The 24,378-nt window shown below is 39.3% G+C and overlaps 1 protein-coding gene across 3 annotated transcripts in view; it reads left to right on the forward strand.

Moving 5' to 3' along the window:
* The window catches only part of MARK1 (microtubule affinity regulating kinase 1), a 116,454-nt gene that overhangs the window by 67,786 nt on the left and 24,290 nt on the right, over positions 1-24,378 (forward strand). For all 3 annotated transcript variants that reach the window (XM_042975820.1, XM_042975821.1, XM_042975822.1), the window contains 6 exons: positions 962-1,027; positions 4,768-4,838; positions 9,625-9,681; positions 13,513-13,749; positions 13,836-13,955; positions 24,177-24,276. In XM_042975820.1, the coding sequence (XP_042831754.1) occupies positions 962-1,027; positions 4,768-4,838; positions 9,625-9,681; positions 13,513-13,749; positions 13,836-13,955; positions 24,177-24,276 (651 nt within the window). The remainder of the gene's footprint in view (positions 1-961; positions 1,028-4,767; positions 4,839-9,624; positions 9,682-13,512; positions 13,750-13,835; positions 13,956-24,176; positions 24,277-24,378) is intronic.

The following is a 24,378-nucleotide window of genomic DNA, read 5'->3' on the forward strand; positions in this document are numbered from 1 at the left end:
CTATTTGAAAAGGTAGAATTTTATAGAAATTGAAGGCTGCAAATGGCTATTTTCTACTGCGTTGCTGTCTTAAGCTCTCCATTAAAATAATCTATTTGACTTGGAGTTAATGCATATGAATATTTTTTGTATCTCCTTTCTAAATTGCCCTAAATAGAGATTGCTTGCCATTGCAGTATTTATAAGAAATGAATTCCAGATAATTTGATAATATGCATTTAGGTTTGATCATAGGGCAAAATAACTAATTTGAATTTTAAAGAAAATAGGGTTGATTTCAATTTTAGTGAATTTATTCCTATAAGTTCTGGTTTTCCCCTACATTTACAAATAAATAGATTGATTACATACATGTAACATATCAAGTCAATGGATGATAAGAAGGAAAAAGTAATTCTTTTAACCTGCCCATTTTCTAAACACTTGTTTCTTTCACATTTAAAAATATTATATTTACTAGAGATATTAATGTGATTCTTTGTGGTATATCATTTCAACTATGTAAGTCTGATAATTTGGTGTTTTTTTTAACCAAAAACTTTTATAATACCAAATAATTATAGAATATTTATGTTTCTGTACCAAAGATTGGTCAACGTTTTATGATAGTGCAACATATGTGTTATTATAATACAGTCTCTTTTAAGCTTTAGTTAAAATTTTATCCTGATTTTAAGCTTCTCCTTTTTATTATATTCTTCTCATTAGAAAAAGTAATGGTTTTTAATCCCAGAAACTTAACTCTTTTGACCCAACAGATTTGGTTCCAAATCACTTTGTGGTAAGTGGTTTTCTTCCACAGTCGCAATTACTTTTGAGAGAATTTTTCAGTTTAAAATTGTCATTAATAATTTTTAGTAAATACTCAGATTTTCCACTGGCTTAGGATTACCTTAAGTTTTCTTAAAGCATATCCCATATATGCTAACAATTACAGTTATATCTCTAATTTTTTTTTCAGTAAAATTGTTTGAAGTTATTGAAACGGAGAAGACCCTCTATTTAGTCATGGAGTATGCGAGTGGGGGTAAGGATGAGAGGGGTGGAAAAGTTATCTTTGATGAGACATACAGAACTATCAACACCCAAAGGTTTATTATAACACTTATGTGTTCACTGTTGCTAATGAATCGGCAGTTTTATTTAAAATGCTTTTAAGTGATATAGTATATCTTAAGGAAAATTCAGTGTTTGCTCTCAAGACCTATTGATCCTACATTTAAAAGTTGGATTTTTGGCTTACATAAAATTGCCTAAAGACATTTTTCAAAACCCTAAATTTACATTGTTGTGAATGTTTGGATTCTCTTCTCTACATATTATAGTATGTCATAATATTGTGATTAGAAGCACTTGGCTATAAGGAAATTTCACATTCACAGTGTGTCTGATAAAGTTTATAGTAAAAGTGTGTTCTGGGCCAGAGGTTGGTCACATATGACAGAGTCTCAATATACATGGATTTTCAAGATAATCCATAAAATGTCTCGATTTAAACAAGTATCGATTTATACATGTTATAAGTTAGAGGACTGAGTTGACAGAGAAATACGGATGCGTGTGTCGAATGTAATGGATACTTTGACTACATAGTGTCGAAAATGGGAAGGATTCAAACACTGGTATATAACAAAAGCAGCTTCATCTTCCACACTTACCCTCAAAGGAGACAGATGTTGGCTCAAAGGTACTGTTGTGACTTTGAGGCACAGAACTTTCTTAGAAACACATTTAAAAATTTCTGAAGCTAAACCATCGAACCAGTAAAACAGAATGCTTGAAGGTGTTAAGCAACTGAAAAAGAGGAGAGCAGCTGAAATTATGTAAACCACTGTGGCTAATTAACTTTTTTGCTAATCGGTAGAAAAACTTAGGGTTGAATTTAGTGTTGATCCTTTTAGCTAATGTGTAGATTTGTATGTAAGAATAAAGAGGATTTATTCTAGTCTGTTATACCTAAACTATGTATTTTTGTACTGTTTCTTAGATTTCTAAAAATGTTTACTATAAATATTACATCTATTTTAATAGCTTTTTCAGTTTTTAATGCAAACTGAAAGTTTCAGTAGGTTTGGTTTTTTGCAAAGCCTTTTCTCATCCTGAAAGTATTTTAATGTAGGTTTTTTGACTTAACGTGAAAACCTCTGTCATTAAGGCTTATTATTATAGGATTTTTAAAAATATTAATACAGCCATGCAAATTTGTATGAGATGTAGGTCTGTAATAAAATTAGTGAATGTATGGATACCACATAATGGATTATTTCTCTTTCTATCCTTTAGTTAGATTTTATAGAACAATTTGTCAGCGTGGGAACCCTGGGTGTTATTTTTAGTTCACTTAGACTCTTTTTTTCCCCCCGTTTGGTGATCTAAAGTGTAGAGAAAGGGGCTGGATAAGCTTTGATATCGGTGAAATCGGTGGACACTTCTGTTTTCGTGAAGGGGCACCACCGCCAGGCTGTGTTAATATTAACATGTATGCTGTTTAACGATAAACGGGAAGTGCAGTCAGCTCTGTATTGGCGCTGATGAAGGGGAGCAGTGGCTGGAGGAACGGAGAGCGCGTGGGATCCTCACCGCTCTCCTTCAGCAGCACAGTGAGGAAGGGCCGTGGGGTACAGTGTGCAGAGGTGTGTACCGGAGTTCAGCCCATACCAGGTGCTCTCTCATTCAGTTCTGATTTCTAGTGGTAGGTTTTCGCCGGGTCTTGCCCGTTAGTGACCCTCTAACAAAACCGTCATGGTTCTGTGGTGCTAAACCTGGGATCATTTTCTTGCCTTTTTAATCTATAACTGGCAAGGTAACTTTTATAATCAACACTTAATATTTTTCCTCTGAAATTTCTAGATATTTTAGGATGGAATCTGTCATGAGAAAAAGAGTTGAGTCAGACAGCTGCTTCTTTGTCAGGGGTATTTAGATCAGTTTTGATTCTGGTTCACTAATGGAGCAGAAGATTTTCTGTGATTAGGTAGGCAGGGAACTCCTTTATGATTCTGAACCACATTTAATCCCAAAGAACCTATTAAAAGTATGTGTTCGGCTGCTCTGGAATGGTGTGTTTTATTTCTTCTTTCGTTCACGCAAACATTATTTATTAGACGTTTGTTATGTACCACATGTTATTCTAGCTGCTGGGAACACATGGGTGAGCAAACACAAAGTCCCTGCCCTCAAGAAGATTACATTCTTTGGGGGAAGCAAATCATAAACAAGCAATGTATAGTTAGTGAAGGACTAAGTCTTGTAAACATCTGGGCTATGGATGTCCTAGGCAGAACTTAAGAGCAGTCCATATTTTTGAATTCTCGCATATGTCTTTCCCAGCCTAAACTCACATATCTGGAATTAACTACTGTGATGGGTCAACTAGAGCATCCACTCACGTCTATTTTCATCATCCCATTCAGTCATTTAAGTATGCCTGGTATCATATGTTGTCTGACGCTGTGGGTGTATTAGTTTCATCTGACATACATCATTACATATTTGGTTTTTAATGTTTTATTGATATCCTAGGATTGATCTTGCAAAAATATACACACACACACACACACACATACACACACACACATACAATTTACTGTATACTGAGATACAAATGTATAATTTATTGAGTGCTTACTGTATGCCAGTCACTGTGCTAATAAGCACATGCATTATTTCATTTAATCCTTATAACAGCCATGTGAGATAGGCAGTAAATAGAAGCACGATCTTAATAAAGTTGAGAAATCTTCCTCATGTCTCCCAGTAGCTACTTAGGGCTAAACAGTGATTCATAACAAAATTGGTCTGATTCTAAAGCCTGAGTTTTTAACCACTCTGCCGTATTTACAAGAATGCCTTAAGCCATCTTAGGAGTTTTAAATAGACATGTATATCTATCTGGTGTAAATTATAAGGACATTAAAAGTAAATTTCTCCCTTATACTGAGATATTTTATTTTTAATATTGTAACTAAATAGTAATTTAGGGTTTTTTTTTTTTTACAAGTATTAACTAGAGAAAAATGAAAAAAAACTTATATACATGTAAAGTAATGGGTCTAATAGGAAATTTCCACAGTTTCTCATTTGAATTATTTCAACAAGTATGTATTGTCTACCCACTTTGTGTTCTGTCCTGGGGATAGGGCAGATATGATCGTTGAAGTTGGTTCAGAGTAATAGGAGACACACACCGGATGATTTAATTCTGCATAAGTAGTTAAGAACCAAAATAGATGAAATGAGTATAGTGAGACTAGCATAATCAGAGTATAGGAAGGAAAAGCACGAAATCAGTGGGAATGGAAGCAGTCAGAAGGAATTTGACCAAGACTCCATGACAAGTAGAATTTAAAAGAGAGAGATCCAGCGTAACATGACTTTTGTTACTTTGTTTGACACGTACCCCCCAAATACAACGCCAGGTATAATTTTTGATTGCTCATGCTGTGGCTTCCCTTTATTTGAATGCACAATAAAGAGTTGACTGTATTTTTATGTAATACTTGAAATCAGAAAGCAGTTTTCTCAGTTATGTTTTCATGACTTATTTTTTAAAAGAGTTTTGCTAAATCATAAGCTGCTTACAGACACTCAATTCTGTGTGTAATTTTTCCCTCTTTTTTCTATTCATGTAGTAGTTTGTGATTTACGTAAAACTGTCAGAAAATTGTGGGTCAAAAGCTGCTCTAAAAACAAGGCAAGAACTTGACATTGCTTGTACTGTTAATTGGAGATTTGTGTATATTTTATTGCTTTACCTTTCTGATTCAGGTGAAGTATTTGATTACTTAGTTGCCCATGGAAGAATGAAAGAAAAAGAGGCCCGTGCAAAATTTAGGCAGGTATGGAAAGTAGTTTTTAACTTTGTTGTTAAAACTTTGTTTTAGTGTTGTACAACGCACAGTATCACAAACTGGACTTCAGAGTACATGGTATTTTAAAGAGGAAAAGTCCTGCTATCTTATACTTTTTAAAGAATGGGAAACTGAAAAAGAAGTTTGTTCTTCCTGAATTCAAATTTAAAATAGTTGCATATGGTTATTTTTAGATGGTGATAAATAGTGAAATGTCTTATAGGTAAGACAATTCATTGATAGTTCTGGAAATATAGACTAAACTAAGAAAAGAAATATTTAATCCTTTATCCAATAATTATCAAGTATTATTAGCTTAATGTATGAAGTATATATGCATTGTGCTTAAAAACATTATTCTCTTTTCTTTTGTCATTAAAGATGTCTTGGTATTAGAACTCATGTTTTTGTAGATTTACAAACCGTGGTCAATTTTGTTTAGTTAAGTAGGCAAGAAGCCTTACAAATGTGGGAGAAGAATATGGTAAGATGTTTATATTTCCAGTTCAAATTGAATATGACTTTTTATAGAAAATATAAGAGAAAGTAATTTAAGTTCATCTAGGGTATTTACTTCTAATTTTTAGGAATGAAGTGATTAAAATTAACATACTTTATAAATGATGATGGAAATGACAATTAATGAATTATAAATTGTTCATAAAATTTATGGAAGTAAAATTTCATCAGGCAACTTGCTGTGTCCCAAACTTTACCTTAGTGAATTTAAAATAGTTCAGTTAAAACTAGCTCAGTACTTCTGCACGGATACCCATTCTCCAGTTAAAAGTTTGGGATCCACTGAATACCTATACAGAGGCCTCCTCTAAGAGATGTTACATGTATGTTAACATATAAACAATTTGAAGAAGTTAAAAGTTCTGGAGGAGAGAGAGAGAGAAAAAAAAAAACTGTTTCACCTGTTTTTGACATAGTATTCTCCAAATTGATCATGAAGTGAGTTTGTGTTATAAAACTCTGTTGTTGCTATCCCACAGAGTCATTACTTTTTGGAGCATAATATGTGAAATGCTTTATATCAAAGATAGGTATGGCCCTTTTATTCAGGATGGATTCCTACAAACATTCATCCTAAAATGTCTGAAATCTAAAGACAACTGATAATGAGGACGCAACATGAAGGAATTGGACATACCATTCAGGGCTCTCTTGTCCTGGGCCAGAGGCTCACCTTAAGTAAAGCTCTAGTCATCACTTTAAAAGCCATTGTTCTCTCAGTATCAGTCATGAAGTTATAGTTAGTGGCCAATCAGCAAGAAAATTACAGTTGACATTAAATGTTTCCGCTGGGATCTTGCTGTATATTTTATAGACTGCTGCTACTCACTCTTGTTCCTTTTAGTCAGCTGGCTGTATTTATTTACTGAAATCATACTGTGTGGACAAAACTGTGTCGGGTAGTCTGTGAAATTAGAGAAGGTGACAGTGCCTGCTATTATAAAGAACTTGCCCATCTTTACTGATGGGTTGGAACAGGGTAGAAGGCTGGAACGTAGATAGTGTCATAAAATCCACATAATTACTCATTGGCTCATTTTAAAAAATAGAGTCTGAATTATTTTTTGAAATCAGTTTCATATTCTTCATGTTGCTATTTAAAATGTAATGCAATAGGAAATATTTCCTTTATAATTATTTATTATACATATTAAATGTGTTTACTATTTATATGTCTTCCTTCAGAATTAAAAAGGTAACTCATGTTTTTTAAAATGAGGGATACACTTACACACAGTTTTGTAGTCATTTTGACAAAAGGTTATATGTTGTATTTGTTTTTCAGTTTCCTTTCGAGGTGCATATTTTTCTTTATAAATTTAGTTAAGACAAAGAATAAATGTACATTTATTTTTATTTGCTCTGTATCATGAAATTACTTTAAAATTTTTAACAGTTTAGGAATGTACTATATTAGCAAGTATTTACATATCTATGTCCTTGACTCTGCTGTTAGAATCATCCAGAGACAATTTAAGAGAACTTTAGCAGTCATTGACCATACAGTGCTCCTCTATTCCTAAAGTTTTGAGGGCCTACAAGAAAATCATAGTATTGATTCCGCTCTTCCAATAACAGTAAACTTAAAACTTGGGGGTTCCTGACTCACTTACAAGTTAATTGCAAAGCAACGCAACATTTGCACCTCATAGCAAAACACTGACATGTCTGGTTTTTAGCGTCAGTTCAGGCCTGATTGTAAATCGTGTTTTCAAGATCCAAAAAAGAACAATCACAAGGAAGTCCCTACATCCTACTTAAGGAGGTACAGAATGTTTTGGGATGGAAGGATCTGGCCATAGAATAATGCAGTAAAATTTAGGCTTGTGAATGGGGGATTCTTGCAGTGAGTCAGACAGAAGGCAGAACGTCTCTTTCATGGCAGAAATTGTACCTGCTAGGTAAGTTTCATAATACTATAAGCCACCATATTTAACTGATAGAAGTCAGAGGTCATAGAGTTTGGGGAGAATGAAATGCTTAATACAGAGCATTCTCTTTAATTATCTTTCCATTCTTAAGACTTTAAGGCTCAGGAGGTTTTTATTGCAGAAATGCCTTTAGAACCGCTTTCATGGAGATCATTCTGTCTAATGTGAAATGCATGTTTGATAGCCGAATCATTATCTATGACATGCCTTCTTCACTGTTACTAAGACAGAGTGTCTTGAAAACCAGTATTATCAGCAAATTTCTGTCATCCATGATACAAAAATAGCCTTATAATATATTCATTAAGATGTATTAATACTGGGTGCCTGGGAGGCGCCTAGGTGGCTCAGTCGGTTAAAGTCTCCGACTTCAGCTCAGGTCGTGGTCTCATGGTTTGTGAGTTCGAGCCCTGCATCAGTCTCTCTGCTATCAGCACAGAACCTGCTTTGGATCCTCTGTCTCCCCCTCTCTCTCTGCATCTCTCTTTCTCTCAAAAATAAATATTTTCTAAAAGGTGTATCGATATTTACATATAAGTGTATCTCTTGCCTAATAAATGTGTTTTAATGAAAATTGGATATTAGAAATTTAAAGCATATTTAAGAAAATTAATACTTACAACTATTCATTGCAAGATCCTGCTGTATTTTAGGGATTTACACTTCAAATTGATCGTACTCGTTCACAATTGCTCTGCCTAAAAACATTTAGTGGTTCTGTGGTACCTGTGTAGTTTGGAATTTGGAGGTTTTTACCAACCTGTCAACATTTACTGCCACTATTACCATTTTCCCACCTACTTTTCAAATACATTGTGTTGTCTCAACATCAGTACATTTCACCAGCTTGCCCCTACCTCCCCATCACCAAATCTCATCCTGAAATACTTAGTACTGTCATTCAAGGATGGCTTAGATCAAATATCACCTACTCCGGGCAGCATTTCTAACTGAAATTGTTCTTTATGTAATATGATTCCCCTCACTTCTTTGTACCTCTGCTTCTATGACTCTGCCTTGTATTATGGTTGCTCATAGACATGTAAGATATGTACATATTTTCTTCTAATCAGACTTTCAGCTCCTTAAGGGCAGGGTCCATGTCGTGTTCATTCTGTGTTCCCCTAGCAGCCAGCACATTTTCTTGCACGTAGCAGGTACTCAGTAAACTGTTGAATCAGAAATGAATTTAATCGAATTACATATTGCTCATTGTGTGTTGATTTTGTTTTGAATTCATGTTTCTGTCTGAACCATTTTAATATACATTAGAATAGTTTTATAGTACTGAACTATCAATCTCACTTCTACTTTGAACGTTTTTTAACCCATATTTCTATTAGCGTGGTCATACTTCACATCATCTTTAGACTTTTAAAAATCTCATTTCTATCTCCACTTGTAAATGCCTTACCAGTATTCAGCATTCATAGCGTGTTTCCATTTAACTGAATCCACAGAAGTGAATGTTCTGTGAATTAAAATGGCCGTCCTGTACATCAGAGGGGATTACATATACAAAACAGTTCTTAACTTGATTACTATCTGATTCTTTGAATGTCTTTATTTTATGGAGTAAAATAACTATAATAGAATTGTTTATAACCTATTTCTCATTTGTATCTTTGGCTCTTACCATTGGGTTCCTCCTTGTTCAGTCTTTGTTCCCAAAGAACCCTGTGTAATGGTTAAAAATGATGATTGCATACAATATCTAGTTACAGGGGTAGAATAATCTGCCTGACCGACCTACTAACAGCTTTAAGATCAAATTTCATTTTTCCCCCTTTTTTTTGATACTTGGGTTTCGTTTTAAGGCCGAACAATTTTCCCATTTCTTTATATTTCTTTATGTATGAATAAGTACAGGACAATGCCAGATACCCCTTTGATTGGCCTCGCTTGAAAAAACATGCCTTGAACACATTTGATAATGATTCCTAAAATAGACTGATTCATGTGTGCCAAAGCTGTTATCCCAACATTAGAATAAGCCATTTGATCAGAACTACAAATTGCACACATTTGATCACGTCAGCAGAGAAATATAACAGCCCACAGAAATCTTCACGGACTCTGACAAAGAAATATTTTAGTGTCTTTTAGTGAGAGAATGCTGCGTGTCTACACGGGAAAAAAGTGACCTTTTCCATTTTAAGTGTAACATACGTAGTTTTCAGAGCTGAGAGAACAGGGAAATGGTGAAATATTACTTTGAAATCTAAGTTGGTAATTTATCTTAGTTGGAGGTGATCATTGAAGGAAAATTGCGGTGTTTTTACCATAAAATAATTACACATCTTTTATCCAAATATTTATTTTAGATTGTATCTGCTGTACAGTATTGCCATCAAAAGTGCATTGTTCACCGTGATCTTAAGGTAAGCCACTGATTCTATGACAAAAAGTCTAAATCGTTAACAGCTGCTTTGTAGTATGAGCGCCATCTTTTTGGTTGCTTAATTGTGCCCGGCTCTGTCCGAGGAAAGTGGTTCCTATTTGCCTCCTAGCAACTTCATGAAGGCAGTATTTCCACTGAGAAAATGAAGAAAATACGAAGGAGAAGTTATCTGGCATTAAAGGCTAGAGGATTTGATTCACCATTAGTGAGCTGGTTGTAATAGATCAGCGTGGAGCTTTGTCCCCATCTAAAAATGCCTGAGATCCCATTCCGCCAGAAGGAAGGTAGCGAGCACAGGACCAGGTTTATGTGACGTGCTGCCAGTGTCCACTCTCCACAGTAAAGCTCGAGGAACGGGAAGTCTTTAAGTGTTTTTGTGAACGTCCAACGCATGTGATGAGTGTAAACTAGCATATACTTCAGAACAAAAAGTTGTGACAGTCATGAAAGGTTTGTGTCCGTGAATGTGGGAGCACAGATATCTCTTCAAGGTACCCTTTCATTTCCTTTGGATACGTACCCAGGAGAAGGACTGCTTTCAGAGTTCTGAGGAATCTCTGTCCTCTTTTCCATAATGGCTCCCCCAGTTTGTGTTCCCACCAACGGTGTGCGGGGGTCCCTTGGCTCCACATTTTTGCCAACACACCTTATCTTTTATACTTTTGATGATAGCCACCCTAACAGGTGGAAAGTGTTATCTCATTGTGGTTGTGATTCACAATTCCCTGGAGGTTAGTGACGTTCCGTACCTTTTCAGATACCTGTTGCCCATTTGTATATCGTCTTTGGGAAAATGTCTGTTGAGGGACTTTTGTTCATTTTTTCATTGTGGTGTTTGGTTTTTTGCTACAGAGTTGTATGAGTTCCTTATATATTTTAGATATTAATCCTTTATTAGATGTAGGGTTTGCAAATATTTTCTCCCAGTCCATAGGATACCTTTTGTTGATCCTTTCCTTTGCTATGCAGAAGCTTTTCCGTTTGAATGAAGTCTCATTTAGTTCTGCTCTGGCTGCCTGAGCTTTCAGTGTTCTATTCAAAAAGTTAATGATATTGTATTGAATACTGGGAAATTTGCTAAGAGAGTAGATTTCGGATGCTGTCATCACACATACAAAAATGGTAACTAAATGAGGAGGCGCTATGTTAATCAGCTTGGCTGTTGTAATCATTTCACTGTGTATATATATCAAATCATCGTGTTGCACGCCTTAAGTACATACACCGTTTTTATTTAAAAATATAAAATAATTTCAGGAGCGCCTGGTAGCTCAGTCAGTTAAGCGTCCCACTCCTGATTTCGGCTCAGGTCCTGATCTCACAGTTTCATGGGTTCGATCCCCATATCAGGCTCTGCACTGGCAGCGTGGAGCCTGCTTGGGATTCTCTCTCTCTCCCTCTCTCTCTCTCTGCCCCTTCCCCACTCGTTCTGTCTCTGTCTCTCTCAAATAAATAAAGAGAAATTTAAAAATATAAAATAATTTTTAAAAAGAAAGAAACGGTGTGGCCAAACAGGTGTCCTCTTTTTTTTTTTTTTTTAATGGAAGTAGAAGGTCCTGGGGCTAAAATATTTGTCTTTTTTCCCCCCTTTTTCTCTCTTCTTCCAAACTGAACTTTCATTGTACCTTACCTAGGAGTCTATTTTTCTTTTTTACATTTTTTTCCCAGGTTGTCTGTCAGCTACTAGCCCTGGTTCATATTATACTTAAAAATACTGTCTTGGGGCGCCTGGGTGGCTCAGTCGGTTGAGTGTCCGACTTCGGCTCAGGTCATGATCTCGCAGTCCGTGGGTTCAAGCCCCACGTAGGGCTCTGTGCTGACTGCTCAGAGCCTGGAGCCTGTTTCAGATTCTGTGTCTCCCTCTCTCTCTGACCCTCCCCTGGTCATGCTCTGTCTCTCTCTGTCTCAAAAATAAATAAACATTAAAAAAAAAAATTAAAAAAAAAAAAATACTGTCTTAAGCGGTTGTCAAGAGTCTAATCCCATATTCTGGCCCCATTTTTCTGAGGTTGCAGATCTTCTACTGCTCCCAAATTTTCCTTCTCCATTTCCTCCCACAGCTATTTTAGGGAGAAATCACTTCCACAAAGAAAGAGAAAGTAGAGGAGTGTTCCCCTGACTGTATGTTTGACGCCCAGCTTATCTCATTTCTTACATGGAAAGAAATCTGAGAAACTAAAATCATGTGCAGCACCCTGAGTTTCCCTGCGGTGTGGGGGATGGGCTCTCCCTCATGCTCCTGGAGCAGATCTCAGACCCCCTCCAGCTCTGCCCTTCCGACGCAGCCTGTGTACTTTCACATCCATCCAGACATCTTCACGGAGACCCAAAAAGCCCCACTTGCTCACGCATGGCCCCAGAAATTTACAGTGACCAGGCTTTTACATCAGAACATCACATGGTTTTGTCACACCGGTCTGTAAATGTTGGGTTTTAATAGAAATGTCCCAAATGTATGTGCTGTTGCAATATTCATGTCATAAGTGGCGCCACATTATTGTCGTATTTTTGGGTGCTAAACATACCTCCCTTTTTTAGAATAGCTATCCCAAGCTAGCACACCTTTGAAAGGAAAAAGAAGGAAGGTGAGGGAGGGAAATGCTGCAAGGTGGACACAGTGCCTGGCTCTCCGGCGAGGCAGAGAAGTCTGCCTTTCATTTTAGCCAAATTGTACTCCCTTTGGTGACCTCATAAAACACATCTACAATGTAATAAATAATTTCCTTAGTCTATCAGTTATAAAAGAGTTTGAAACGAGACAGGTACAAAAAAAAGGTTTAAATGTGCCTTTTGTAAACACAGGCAATTCAGCTTGTGTTTACAAAAGGCACATTTAAACCTTTTTTTTTTTTTTTTTTTTAATGATTCTGTTTTAGGATTTTGGAAAAACAGCATCTGAAAACACGAGGGTGGAAATCACTGCTTTCTACCAAAATATACCTCCAGAAGAGGAGAATCTAGTTTTAGAACAGCAAAAAGAAACTTAAACAAGATCTAGTGGAGGCTGTGTTGTATTGTTTTGTTTTACTAAAAGAACAGAACTTTGTTGAGGAAGCATTCTATCAGAGAAGACGAAAGATTTAATTCAATAGCACAGAACCCCTGACTGGCAGTTATTTTAGGTATACTCTTGAGCTTTGCATTAATCAATGATGGTCTATTAAAAATAGAGCACTTTTGAGTAAACTTGTTGGGTTTTTTTTTTTTAATATTTATTTTTTAGAGAGAGACAGAGTGTAAGCAGGGGAGGGGCGGAGGGAGAGGGAGACACAGAATCCGAAGCAAGCTCCAGGCTCCGAGCTGTCAGCACAGAGCCCGACGCGGGGCTCGAACTCACAAACTGTGAGATCATGACCTGAGCCGAAGGCAGACACTGAACCGACTGAGTCACCCAGGCGCCCCTAACCTTGTTGGTTTAAGCCCAAGAAGGGTTAGTGTTATGTCAACTTACATTTCTTGAAATAGGTCATATTAAGGTACGGTTCCAGGATGTTTCTTACAGTGAAGAAAAAAAATGGGTTTAAAGTAACTTGGAAGAAAAAGCGTTCTCAGTAACTTTTCTTAAACAGCTGCAGATACTTCTATAGACGAGAGCTTCACTTACATAGTGTTAACATTCAGTCTTACATGGATGCGATTCTGAACAGTTATACATTGAAACACCGTGCTGGGCTTCTCAATCTGATATTATGCATAAAAATGAGAAGGAAGAAATACATGTTTGAGATCTGAAACAGTTATAGTGAGTATTTTGTGTAGGCATTTACATTGTCCTTTTTCTTTTTTTTTTTTATTTTAATTTTCCTCGCAGGCTGAAAATCTTCTCCTTGATGCTGATATGAATATTAAAATTGCTGACTTTGGTTTCAGTAATGAATTTACAGTCGGGAACAAATTAGACACATTTTGCGGAAGCCCACCCTACGCTGCCCCCGAGCTTTTCCAAGGAAAGAAGTACGACGGGCCTGAAGTGGATGTGTGGAGCCTCGGCGTCATTCTCTATACATTAGTCAGCGGCTCGTTGCCTTTTGACGGCCAGAATTTGAAGGTATCGGTGGAAGTCGGTACTAATGTTTTATCTCAGGCATGATCATTTCAGGAGCCAGTTAGGAGTACTTTCTTTGCCTTCTTAAGGAACTACGGGAGCGAGTCTTACGAGGAAAGTACCGTATTCCCTTCTATATGTCCACCGACTGTGAAAATCTTCTGAAGAAATTATTGGTGCTGAATCCAATAAAGAGAGGCAGCTTAGAAGTAAGTTATCGTTTGTACTCCGCGTTTAAAGTTTAACAATTAAAATATTCCAAGAGCATTCGAAATAATTTTTCCCCTGTGGCTTTTGTTGTGTTTTTTTGTTTGTTTGTTTTTGTGGTTTTTTGGTTTTTTGGCTTTTTGTTTCTTAGAAAATGGGCAAATCATGTAAATTCAGGGCTAGGGAAGGTGGCGTGATTCTTTCCCTGCTCAGAAGTTGTCATGTTCGGCTTCTTTAAAGACTGTTATTTCTTCTTTGTCCTGCAGTGAAGTATTAAATTAAAACAACATAAAAATAGGAATGAAATGGACTTTTTGTTGGAGAAGGAGGAAAACCTGGCCCATCAGAAATTGCTCCAAAGTGGGAGCCTTGTGTGCAGCAGGAAATACTGCTATTTCAAGGATAAAAGAAAAGATAGTCAAAGTTCTAATCCAGTGAATATTTCATGACCGTATCTCAAATTAGTAGCTGACATTAAAAAATTTTACAGAAGGTCCCTGGGTGGCTCAGTTAGTTGAGCGTCTGACTTCGGCTCGGGTCATGATCTCGCTACTCTGTGGGTTCGAGCCCCAGGTCGGGCTCTGTGCTGACAGCTCAGAGCCTGGAGCCTGCTTCGGATTCTGTGTCTCCTTCCCTCTCTGCCCCTTCCCTGCTCGTATTCTCTCTCTCTCTCTCTGGAAAATAAATAAACATTAAAAAAACTTAAATTTTTTTAAAGAAAACACTCAATATCAGTACAGAAAATTTACAGTTTAAGTCGAACGTACTGGAAACAGGGATTTCATTTCTTAACACACTATTGTGTTGCATACATACGTTCCACGCACGAGGTTATTTGTAATAGACGCTATTGTGCGGTTATAAATATACTCAGTACGTTATAGCCGCGTAACATCAGAGGTTCACAAAACCAAAATGTCTAACCTTTTTTCCTTCTGACGCTGCCGTTAAACCACTTTCTAAGGATTTCGCCCATCTGTTTTGAAGAATGATATTTTAACCTGTGCTAAGACGATTTCACAGATCCCGCATGTATTATCCACTGGTACTTTCTTGTCTTCATTTATTTGCCTTAATAGATGGGGTAGAGAATTCAGGGAGTTAACCTTACTTGAACTGGACTTTTTAGTGTAGCAGTGGGGCTTTCTGGCACAGACTTCACGCTGGGTAGGAGACAGCTTTATGGTGAGTCAGAGCTCTCAGGTTACTTTGGGCTTTGTAACTTTATTTCCACAAATATTTTCCACCAAAAGGTACAGTATGTTTTGATGGAAGTTAAAAGATGGTGACTTCCATTGGGAAATTATTTTATAAATGCTTTATACCGGTGAATCAAATATCAGATATTTTTTACTGACTTACTTGTTTAAACGTGATTACTTCCTTCCTATAATTTTTGTGGGTTTTTGTTTTCCTTTGAGGGTAAAAGAGTATGTTATCAGTGTTTTCGTACAGAGGCCTGCCTTCTTTAATATTATTACTTTTCTAAAATTGTTTTTGGGGGCGCCTGGGTGGCTCCATCGGTTAAGCGTCCGACTTCAGCTCAGGTCATGATCTCACAGTATGTGAGTTCGAGCCCCGCGTCAGGCTCTGGGCTGACAGCTCGGAGCCTGGAGCCTGCTGCCGATTCTGTGTCTGCCCCTCCCCTGCTCATGCTCTGTCTGTCTCTGTCTCAAAAATAAATTAAAAAAAAAAAACATTAAAATTATTTTTAACCATTATTCATAGAAAGTTACGTGAAATAGTGAAAAAAGTTAAAATTGTTGACTCTCATATCAGTTCTAAAATTTTATGGCAACAGGGGGCTCAGTCAGAGGAACATGACGACTCTTGATCTTGGGGTCATGAGTTTAAGCCCCACGTTGGGTGTAGAGCTTACTTCACAAAGATAAAGACTATTTTAAAAATAAGTAAAATTTTATGGCAACTTGAATCTTTCTTAATCCTGCTTTATGACCCACTTTTATCATAGGAACCCAGTTTACCTGAATGTCACTTAATAAAATGTTCACAGTTGAGGCATCCGCTTAACTAATGAGAAGAGCAAAAAGAACATACAAAAATGATTATGGATGTTACGAATCCCTTAGACGGTTGATATGATGTACTTAGTCACTTGAAGATGATTACTGTACAGTAGCCACGTGCTTGAGTCATTCATCCTTCTTAGCGTTAAGATGCGAACGATGAAAGTATTGGAATTCTGGGCTGAATTTTGAAGCCAAATTGCTGCCTTAAAACATCTGCTCATCAGAGTCTCAACACTATGTGTTTGAGTATAGACTGGAACCTTCTGTTCCAGCTTATCAAAACTAAGTTTTCCGGCCACGGAACCATGAGTCTGCATTGGAAATATTATCATAATGTTGCAGATCTCACTGTACAAAGGCTAGTCCGCCTTTGTAGGCTAGTTCCCGGAAATAACTTTCCAAAGAAACCTGACACCGTTTAAAAAAAAGAAAGAAAGAAGAGAAAGGAAAGGAAAAGAAAAGAAAAGAAAAAAGAAAGGAAAAGATTGCTAATACCAAACCTCAAGAAACTCCCCTTGAAATAGCAATAATGTCAAAAATCATTTGAGTCTTCACTTTCATTTTTTGTACCAACTTTACTAGCCACTGTACAGCAAAAAAATCCTTAAGCTCTAAAAAAAAAAAAAACCCCACAGTTTGCAAAACCCTAATCTTGAGTGTAGAAACATAAATTTTTGGACGGTAGTAATGTTTCCGTGTTGTGTTGCATTCTTTTTTTTTTTTTTTCTTTTAACTTAAAAGGTTTTGGGGCAGGTACTTCTCTTCTTTATCGTAAACGTGAGCTCCTTCCTTGCCAGTAGCAATGTTGTTCTCTTTGGGTTAGTTGTTTCCATGGTCTTTACTAATAACAACGTGATATGCTTTTTTTCCCTTTGGGATATATGCTTAGATATATTCTCCAGAGTGTAATTAGTGCGTCAGAGGGTGTAAACAGTCTGACAGGTCTTCTGTATCAGTTGCTACAAGATTGAATGTGACCTAAGGCATTTGAAGGTGTCTGTTCTCCACCTGGATTCAGTATTCGATATAATAATTTCCCACATTTGATGCCTTTATGGTAGTTATATGGCTTGTCATAATTGCCTTAATTTATCTTTATTTCATCTGAGATAATGCTTAGTATTTTTAATGACTAGGTTAACTGTGCTTTTTTACATAGAACCTCTCTGTGTCTTTGAACCGCTAGTCTTATGGAGTCTGGTTAATCAGCCTTACCGGATTTGTAACAGCTTTGTACATCTTAATATGAAATATTTCCTCTGTTAATTCTTATATGTAAAAACAAATGAAACTTTATGAATTTTTTTCAGTGCTACTTGAGTGTCAAGAGTTACCTATTAGAGCAAACACTAGTCTTTCTTCACTATATAATTTGTTAATATTGAAGTTCAATTTAAGAATCTTATTATCTTGTTATCTTACTAAACTTCTAATTTAACTCTGATATCTTCCTCTTCTCAAATATAATTGCTACTTCATTAAAGTATTTCTTAAAGCCTTATATATTAAGTACCTAATTTATCGCCCATGATAATAAAATGCATGAAATTACTGCTTGACCTCTAGTTGTTTCTAGATCTAAATGGCTGCATAATTTTTCCAAGTTGTGTATGAATGCTGTCAGAGCTTGCTCACTGCACTAATAACGGGAGGGATAGTATCACACAGGATTTTTAAAGGATTTGTGTTTTATATTATACACTATGATACTTTTTTCCCTATTTATTGGAATATTGGTGTGTCTAGATATTTTTATTAGAAAGAAACTGATCACGTTTTTCTGCTATCCCCTCTATGTAGGTCCTTAATTTTCCCAGTTCTTAACCAGAATGGACTGTGTTACCTCTCAAAATAATGCAAAAAATTTGAGCCTAAGGCAAAGCTCCTCTTTCTGGCGCTTTCTCTGTCATCTATGTTTCTCCTCAAAAAAAGTATTTATTTTTGCTTTAACACCTTTTCAGCTGCTGCTAAGGTAGTCTTGCAAATCTTGCTTGCATCTGCCCAGTACAAGAGGCAATAAAGCAAAAAATAGTAATAATAACAGCCTTTTTTAAAAAAATGAAAGAGGGGCGCCTGGGTGGCTCAGTCGGTTAAGCGGACGACTTCGCCTCAGGTCATGATCTCGCAGTCCGTGAGTTCGAGCCCCGTGTCGGGCTCTATGCTGACAGCTCAGAGGCTGGAGCCTGCTTCAGATTCTGTGTCTCCCTCTCTCTGACCCTCCGCCGTTCATGCTCTCTCTCTGTCTCAAAAATATTAAAAAAAATTTTTTTTTAATAAATAAATAAATAGATGAAAGATTTCTACATACAGATTCAGAAGTATATGGTGAACTTTTACAGGGGTTAAAACCATTTAAAAAAAATTTCTATCTGGCAATCCTGAAGTCCATAAATTTTTAATGTGAACCTAAGGTATAAGTTGTGTATTTCCACTGTTAATTTCTTTCTTGATAATTCATCTGAATCAGTTATTTTGGTAGAATTTCTAGCAAATAGGGGCGCCTGGGTGGCGCAGTCGGTTAAGCGTCTGACTTCAGCCAGGTCACGATCTCGCGGTCCGTGAGTTCGAGCCCCGCGTCAGGCTCTGGGCTGACGGCTCGGAGCCTGGAGCCTGTTTCCGATTCTGTGTCTCCCTCTCTCTCTGCCCCTCCCCCGTTCATGCTCTGTCTCTCTCTGTCCCAAAAATAAATAAAAAACCGTTGAAAAAAAAAAAAAAAAGAATTTCTAGCAAATAGTCATCTGTGTCCATTGGCAGTGGTGGCTGGAGCGAGCTCTCTCTTGTTCGGTTTGGAATCTTGTTTGACCTCTTGTTTCTCATTTTGAGATATCTCAGGGGGGGCCTGGCTGGCTCAGTTGGTAGAGCATGTGGATGTGACTCTTGATCTTGGAGTCATGAGTTCAAGCCCCACGTTGGGCTTAGAGATTACTTCGAGGGGAGAGAGAGGAGAGAGAGAGATGCCCAGGTGGCCCAGTCAGTTGGGCGTCCAACTCTTGCTTTTGACTCAGGCCCTGATCTCCTGGTTCCTGGGATCGAGCCCCATGCCGGGCTCTGTGCTAGTGGTGCAGAGCCTGCTTAGGATTTTCTCTCTTCCTCTCTCTCCCCCTCCCTCGCTTGAGCTCTCTCTCTCTCTCTCTCAAAATAAATGAGCATTTTTTTAAAGAGAGAAACCGAGATCTCAAATGAAATCTGAAGTGGATTCATTTATTCGGCGGGTCTAGCGTGCTGTGCGGCCTTGTACTGCGCCTGTAGCCACACAACGAGGGCTACATGACCACTCGCCTGGCCCGCAGCACCTCCGTTTCCGGGGGCCTTTCTGCCTTGGCCTCAGGGCAAACCCTGGTTCCCACGGAAGTGTTTAGGGCATGAGGTTCACACAGCTAAGAACAGCTTCTTGCACATGGGTCTTCCCTCTTCTACATCCATAGTTTGCTGTTCCCTGTGCCTTATTCTTGGAAAAGACCTTCACATTTAGAATTAAGAGTTTATGCCTCTACGCGTTCCTTTAAGCAGATTTTCTTTCCCACCTTTACCTTCCATTCCTTTTGCCAAAGGAAAATTTTCTTCAGACGATTTTTATTTTGCTTTGAAATCCAACTACCTTTGTGAGACAGACTGTGCCGGGTGGACCCTTGGCAATCCCCAGTGACGACAGTAAGAAAAAAAGGACGGCAAAACCGCGTTCCTTCTCTCCTCGCTGCCCTGATGTCTCCATATCCCTGGGATTTCCCCCACTTTCCCTGGATGAGCCTTGCCTCAGATCTAACTTTGTGTAAGGACCAGCGGGGTTCCTGCTCCTGCTACGTCTCCTCAGATTGTTCCTCTCACAGCGCCTGGGTGGCTTGGTCGGTTAAGCGTCCGACTTGTTTCAGCTCAAGTCATGATCTCATGGTTCCTGAGTTCAAGCCCCTCATCAGGCTCTGTGCTGACAGCGTGGAACCTGCTTGGGATTCATTCATTCATTCTCTCTCTCTCTCTCTCTCTCAAAATAAATAAACATTAAAAAAAAATGTTGTGTAACATCCATGTTGGTGAAATGTAGCATTTCTCCATCGCCCATCACATCATGTTTAAATCCAGTCATCTGAAGATACTAACTTTATCTCCCATTCTTCTGTATTTTTCCACGTTACCTTGGTTCCGAGTCAGAGAAGGGAGCTTCCTCACTGTTTCCTCCTGAATTCTTCTGCCTTGACTCTTCCACCAACCCAGATTGTCCCGGTGTTTCCAGAGTCAGTTCACATTCACTCTCCTTATGATTCCTACCCTGAAAACCCCAGCCCACACCACAAGTCGCCCCTTTGCCCTTTATTAATAAGCACAATATGCACTGCTAATAACACAGTTTTGAATAATTAATTCTGTCGTGTGTTCAGATCCTTTCAGGTTTCAGGAGCAAATCTTATTTCCCCAGGTAAAAGACAAGTTGCCTGCGGGTTGTGGCCCGCACACGTTTTTCTCCTTGATGACGACAGACACACAATGGTTATGAAATGAACACCAAGCAAGCACAGTGTAATTGAGAAATACCCGGAAATTTGCAGTATCTTCATTTTGCTTTTCATTGCCCATCTTCCACTAGCAAATCTGTTACTGCTCCTGCGTTTCTCACTTAATTCACGGATACCCTGCTGTTTATTCCACCAGGCGCCTGACTTAGAATCCGCAGAACCCTTTTGGATTCCAGCCTTTCTTTCCCTCGTTCCCAGAACAAATTCTGTCATCAGGTGCTTCGAATGATACGTCTGTAGCTCTTCCTTCTTCAGTGTCCTCAGGCCCAGCGCAGCCCTCGGTTGTCTGTGTCCCGGAAGTTCTAGCGGCTTCCTCAGCCGTCTTCATTGCTAAGCTCCTCTCAACGTGTCATTGTACCCGGGGCTTCTGTAGCAGCCTTATTTTAAAATACTGCCCAGGGCCGCCTGGGTGGCTCAGTCGGTTAAGTGTCTGACTTCGGCTCAGGTCATGACCTCATGGTTTGTGAGGTCGAGCCCCGCGTCGGGCTCTCTGCTGTCAGCACAGAGCCCACTTCGGTCCCTGTCTCCTTCTCTCTCTGCCCAGCTCGTGCTTTCTGCTCGTGCTTTCTGTCTCAAAAATAAATAAAAACATCAAAAAGAAAACAAAATATTGCCCAGTTCAAACGCAGCACCAAGCGTGTGTGCTGAGAAAGGTAGTGAAGGCCCAGTCTTGATCCTCAAGGGCTCTAACTTCAGTGAAGCAGATCGCTGTGTGCCTCTCGTAGCTCTCTCCTTCGGAAAAGCTCCCTCTTCTGTCCCGTCCAGCCTCCTCTCTGCTGACACCTTTGTCTCACAGCCTTTGTACGTGTGTCTCCCATTTTAGAAAAAGGCACCCTTCAAGCCCGCAGTCCCTGCCTGCAATCCCTCGTGTTCCTCCCTTTCTGGCCCGACTTTGTAAAAAGTCGCTCCGCTTATGCTGCACGTGTCCTCGCCTGTGCCTTATTTCTCAGTGGCCCCTCTGCTCCCCTGAAACCTCCCTCAGGGACGCCACTCGTGTTTGCTCCTAAACACAGCAGGATACTTTTTAATATCACCTACTTAGGACACCATCGTGTCCTCCTCGATAAACTCGCCTTGGGGCGCCTGGGTGGCTCGGTCAGTTGAGCGTCCGGCTCTTGATTTCAGCTCGGGTCACGATCACGCGATTGGTTCATGGCATCGAGCCCCTGGTCAGACTCTGTGATGACAGTGCAGAGTCTGCTTGGGATTCTCTAACCCTCTCCTCTCTCTCTCTGTCCCTCCCCTGCTCACGTGCTCACTCGCTCTCAAAATAAATAAGTGAAACATTTTTAAAAACTAAAAACTCTTGCCTTCCCTTCCGTGTCACGCTGTGCAGATTTCCCTCCTCCACTCACTTCTCGGGTCACTTTTCTTTCTAACCCTTAAATGCCAGTGTTCCGTGGGGCTGTGCCGTGGGCCCCCGTCTACTCCTTCCGACTCTGTTTGGGATTCCTGGAGAATCCACAGCTTCTGACGTCGTGTGTCAGCTGCTTCCTGAATCTCCGTCCTCAGCCCAGATTTCTCTTGAGCTTCTCTGGAGCTCACAGAACATTACAGAACATGTCTATTTGGATATCTATCCGCCAGCACCTCAAACTCCTCTGCTCCAACGCTCAGCCGCCTCTTTCCCCATCCAGTCTCCTCCTCTTTCTGAATTTGCTCTCCCAGTAGGTGGTGTCCACCTCTACTCCGTCGTCTACACCAGGAACCTGGGCATCATCTTCTCTTCCTCTGAACGGTCCCACATCCTCATTCCCCCTCGTATCCAGTCACAAAGCTTTCTTGATTTTTACCAGCCCAGTATTGAAAATCCGTCCTTTCCCCTCGCCACTGCCTCCGTTTAATTCAGACGGGCATCACCTCTCTCCTAGATTCTTGCTAAGCCTCTTAGCTGATTTCTGGGCCTCCAGTCACGAACCCCTCTGGTTCACTCTCCACACACTGGCCAGAGAGACTTCAAAATCACACCCTCCAGACGTGCCCCTTAGGTGATTGAAAGAAACCCTATTAATATTCTACCCTCGTCTTGCCTCCCCACCCATCTCACCCCGTGCTCTCCGGTCGTTCTGAACTCGCTGTCCTCCAGACACGCACCCCTGCCGTTTGCCCTTGGGCGTCTGCCCGTGTGGCCCACGTTCTCCCTTCCAGTCCCTTGTCATGTGATGGACTCTCACTCTTCCAGAATCTTTCACTTGCTGCAGATCTGACTGTGACAAGTCTCATCCCACTCGTTATCATCTTCAGTCTGTTAACATTGTCATCTTAAACTTGAGAACATCACCAAGGATGTAATTTGAGTTTCTGTGAGTTCGGTTACTCTAGATCCCTCATGTAGTGGTTATCTGTCCTTTTGTGGTTGGCCTATTTCACTTAGAAATGTCCTCAAGTTTCATCCGTGCTACAGCATATGGATTTCCTTCTGTTTTAAGGCTAAGTAACATTCCGTTGTGTGTGCAGACGACATCTTCTTTACGCATTCATCCATCAGACGCCTGGGTTGCTTCACACCTTGGCTGTTGTGAGGAAAGCTGTGGTGAACACGGGGGTGCAGATACCCCTCAAGATCCCGTTCTCGGTTCTCGTGGGCATAAACCCAGAGGTGGGATTACCAGATCATATTTATAGGTCTGGTGGTACCTTTTGAGGAGCCACCACACTGTTCGCCAAAGGAGCAACACCGTCGTGCAGGCACAGTGGCAGCACCCACGGGCTCCTGTTCTCCACGTCCTCGCCAACACTTGTTACTTTCACTTTTTTCTATAGTAGCCATCCTGACAGAAGTGAGGTGATATACCTCGTTGTGGTTTTTATTTCCCTGATGTTTAGTGATGTTAGATTAGTGACCTTTTCATAGGCTTATTGGCTCTTGGTGTATATTCTTTTGGAGAAATACCTATCCAAGTCCTTTGCCCATTTTTGAATTGGGCGGTTTTGTTGTTACTGAATTGTCAGATTTCCCGTATGTATTCTGCATATTAACCCCTTCTCCAATATATGTTTGTGAACATTTTCCCCGTTCCGTAGGATGCCCCCAATTAGGTTGCCTTTTAACAAACCGGGACTGCTCGAATTCACACCTCTCCTGGTTTTGACTCTTAATTCACACCAGTCCCTGTTTTCACCCCCATCCTTGCTCATCCCTGAGTCTGGCTTCCATTCTGACATTCTGACCACTCTCCCCTTCCACATTCTCTGAGCCGTCTTTACTTACTAACCCTGTCTTCCATTCCCCATGGTGTCTGCTTTCCAAACGCTTTTATAAGTGGTGACTTTAAAATGCAGCTGTGTAAGTATACATTGGGTAGAGAAGACCAGGAAAAATGAATACTCTCTTCACTAATCTTAAATGCAATAGTATGAAGCAAAGGTTGAAATCACTGGGTTCTGAGATTAAAACTTGCAAATGAGATAATATTCCTTTTAGAGGAATATGGGCAGCAGGTTATTTTGAATCCATACAGTCAGTGAGTGTGCGTGACGATAGTTGTCACTGTCACAAGGTACGTAAGTGCGTCCCAAAGCCTCACCCCTCTTCTGGCCTGGTGATCAAACTGCAAACTGACTTTAGATTGAAAACATCGTGATTCTTGCTGAGTGAACCCAAAAATTTCATACTAAAAATAGAGCTAAAATAAGTGGTGGAGTGTTCTGATTGGCCAAACATAATGTAAAGTTTATTTCCTAGCAAATAATGAAAGATCGGTGGATGAATGTCGGTCACGAAGAAGAAGAACTAAAGCCATATTCTGAGCCTGAACCAGATTTCAATGACACGAAACGGATAGGTAAGTATTTAAATACTGGGAGACGTGCTGTCCCTACACTGTAAGAGACCCACACTCTACCAAAATAGTGTTTAAAAACATAAATAGGAAATCATTTTTATT

Source organism: Panthera tigris, chromosome F3, assembly GCF_018350195.1.
Source record: "Panthera tigris isolate Pti1 chromosome F3, P.tigris_Pti1_mat1.1, whole genome shotgun sequence".
NCBI lineage: Eukaryota > Metazoa > Chordata > Mammalia > Carnivora > Felidae > Panthera > Panthera tigris.